This window comes from Lolium perenne, chromosome 7 (assembly GCF_019359855.2).
Source record: "Lolium perenne isolate Kyuss_39 chromosome 7, Kyuss_2.0, whole genome shotgun sequence".
In the NCBI taxonomy this organism is placed as follows: domain Eukaryota; kingdom Viridiplantae; phylum Streptophyta; class Magnoliopsida; order Poales; family Poaceae; genus Lolium; species Lolium perenne.
In genome coordinates this window covers 312,141,487-312,144,805 of record NC_067250.2, presented here as the reverse complement: position 1 = coordinate 312,144,805, position 3,319 = coordinate 312,141,487, and the positions used below count along the sequence as shown (strand labels likewise).

General features: G+C 51.2%; 1 protein-coding gene across 1 annotated transcript; it reads right to left on the bottom strand.

Annotated features, from left to right (window-relative positions):
- Window positions 1-855: 855 nt before the first annotated feature.
- Window positions 856-3,105, bottom strand: LOC127315016 (subtilisin-like protease 1). The gene has a single exon (XM_051345560.1). It carries the CDS (start codon window positions 3,103-3,105, stop codon window positions 856-858), a length of 2,250 nt encoding a protein of 749 aa, XP_051201520.1.
- Between the last annotated feature and the right edge of the window lie 214 nt (window positions 3,106-3,319).

Genomic DNA, 3,319 nt, shown 5'->3' with positions numbered 1-3,319 from the left:
AATATGTACAAGTACCGTATTGCTTAGATCAGTATGCATGGATCGACGTTCTACAGGGAAGTTTAGTAGGAAAACACAGTGGCCTACTACCTTTAAATTTCTCTCAATGTCCGGATTCTGGTGTACCAAGATCCGTGTGATTCTCTCCAGGTCCTTCTTTTCTAGCGTCCACGGTAGCGCCCGGCTCTAGTCGAAACAAACGCACACGGAAAGAAAAACTGGAGCGCCGACTCAAACTTAGGCATCGACGCAACCAAATTTCCACCGATCAATCAAGATTTGAGGAAAACGGCGGGGATTTATTCCCTAGCTTGTGTTGTTAGGGTCTACATTGTAGATGCCCTAACACAGACAGAGCAAGCCATGTCCAGTATATCATCTATATGTTCGTTTATGTTTGAGCAGAAAGCTTTCTCTCTCAACAAGAAGCTAAGTGAAACTTCTATACACTAATTGAACAAGTTTGTTGAGTGATTGACAAATCCTAAGAGGATTAGCAGGCGCTAAGCATCTTGGAAACCTCTTGTTGGGACATGGGACTTAGGAGAGTAATCTCATCCTTGTGCCTACCTTTTTATAGTGTACTCTCTCCTTCCAAAAATAACTTCCTCGACTTGAATTAGATAAGGAAGCACATAGACCTATTTTAGTTATAAATATATCTGTATCTAGAAAATATTGAGCAAATAATTTTAGGAGGGAGGGAGTACATAGTTAACTTAATTTAAAAAATATCTTTTATTAAGACAAAAACAATTCCATTCCATTGTAGAAGAAAACACAGGATACAGATTGGCAATTTATCTGACCGGAAAAGCACCCGTGAAACAATTACATCCATGTTTTCCACCGCAACTAAACAGTCCAATGCTTTGGTGGAGACCTGCCGAGGTTGGCAACAACGACGATCGGGCTACGCACGATGTGCTTCTCGGACACCCATCTCAAGCTTGCCTCCACAAAGCGTTTATGTCCTTCCATGCCGTGGCTACTCACCGACACACTGAACGTCTTCTTCTCTCCGACCTTGGAAAATATGAGTGTCTCTGGGGAGATGCGCACCGTGAGGGATTTGGGCGCATCTACCTTTGCCTTGTACGCCGACTCCGCCGGGCCGACGTTCGTCACCGTCCGGGACACCGCGAACGGTGTAGGTTTCATTGGCACCGTTATGGTCGGGTAGTTCAGCTGCACCTCAGATATCTTGGGCAGATTCTTGCAGGTCATGCTAGAGTTGCGCACGATGACTGACAATGCATGGTCGCCAAGGAGCTCGCAGATGTAGCCGGCATAATCAGCGACGCCGAGGTCGAACACCAGACCAGGGTCGTTGGCTTGTGTCGGGTTCACATGGCCTGCACCAGTGGCATATGCGGGAGCTCTCCGGTGCTGCTCATCCATGATCGGGCCACCGGTGTTGTCGCGGGCGTCTGACGTCGTCATGATAGCCGACTTGATGGCGGCCGGCGACCAGTCAGGATGTGAGCTCTTGATAAGGGCCGCAACACCGCTGACATGTGGCGACGCCATGGATGTGCCGGATTGGATCTCGAAAGGGCCGGGCGCATTAATTAAATTTGTTGGCCATGCCGCGAGGATGTTTAGCCCCGGCGCCAGTATGTCCGGCTTTAGCACACCCGGGGAGATGGAGCTTGGACCCCGGGAAGAGAACCATGCTACCACCGGGGCTGGACCGACACCGAGCAATGTGTTGTTGTATGTGAGAGTGGCCATGGAGCTGCTCGCGGACTCCACATAAGCTTTGAGGACACCGCCATCAGCTGCACTCACCTGCACCACACTAGAGTTGTACTCTCCTCGAAGAATGGTGGAGTAGCCACTCGTTTTGTCGTTCGCTAAGACAACTCCGGCGGCACCTGCCCCTATGATATCGATGATGCTGGGCTCCTGGGTGTCGATATCATCATTTATCTCGCAAACCACAATTTTTCCGGTGATGGTATGGTCATCCTTGTACTCGCAATAGCGCCCTTCGTCAGTGTAGAGCAGAGGATGGGGTTTCGAATCAAATTTCCCCACTTGATTAAGCGCATCTCCGTCGATGTGCCTGCCGTTGGCGAGATGCACGCCCGCACCGAAGCTCCGGTCCACTGAGCCGGCTCCCACCGTGAGGAACCATGGCGCGTCGTTCTCAACGGAGCCCATCTCGGGGCCCTTGTTACCAGCTGAGCACACCACGATGATGCCTTTGGATACAGCGCTGAATGCGCCGATGGCGATGGGGTTCAGATCAAACTTGTAGCTCTTATCCATCCCAAGGGAGAGTGAGATCACGTCCACCCCATCCTTGATGGCTGCGTCTAGGCCAGCCAGCACAACGGACATATCCGTAGAATCGCCCATTTTGTACATGGCAATATGCGCGCCGGGGGCAATTCCAGCAGCTGTCCCCGCGCGTACATCGTATGCTGATGCGCCCGTAACGAAGTTCCCAGCGGCCGTAGCTGAGGTGTGTGTCCCATGACCGAAGTCATCTCTACAGTCGCCTCCAACAAGCGACTTCGCACCGATGAGTTTGTTGTTGCAGCGGGCCGCTTTGCACGAGCCTTTCCACCTCGCCGGGGGCGGCGAGACACCATGGTCGTCGAAGGAAGGGTGTGTCGCGTCGATGCCGGTGTCAACCAACCCGATGATGACTCCCTTCCCGTAGCCAGCATCACTCCAGAAACCCGAGCCTTTTCTTAGGCCGAGAAACTCTGGCGTGCGCGTGGTCATGAGAGTCATTGTCTCGTCGGGGAAGGGGCGCACGAACCCTGATTTCGTGGCCACCACCTCCAGCTCGGTGTCAGTGAGCATCGCGGCAAAGCCACTGAACACCTCGGTGTAGGAGTGGAGTAGACGTGGATCACCAGAGGCGGTGTGCAAACTCGGCAGGAAGGATTCATGCCACCGGCGGTGCTCGCCTTCGTCAGCGTTTGTGCCCGGTGACTCAACAAGTATAATGTAAGTGCGTTGGACAGAGGTGCCCGTGCCAACCTGTTGTACCCTAGCAACGGCTGGATTGTCGTAGCAGAGTGTAGGTGTAGGAGAGAGGGTGGTGAGCAAGAGAATTACTAGTAGCGAGAGACTGATAAGCGACGCCATTGGTAAAGCCACACACACACAACCTACCATCGAACGACGACCAACAGTATAGTGCTTATAAACTATGCACGTGCTGTATTTAATGTCTATATATCATATCTGATATGTTGTAATCTTGGCAAATATTCTGGACGATATGATAAGATTTCATTGATAGGCTAGATATATCTTAAACCAATGATATCTACCAAAAATTAAACCTCTGGATTTGAAA

What these genes read in the sequence shown, in the direction of transcription:
- LOC127315016 (XM_051345560.1), bottom strand. Translation starts at nt 3,105, where the DNA reads ATGGCGTCGCTTATCAGTCTCTCGCTACTAGTAATTCTCTTGCTCACC.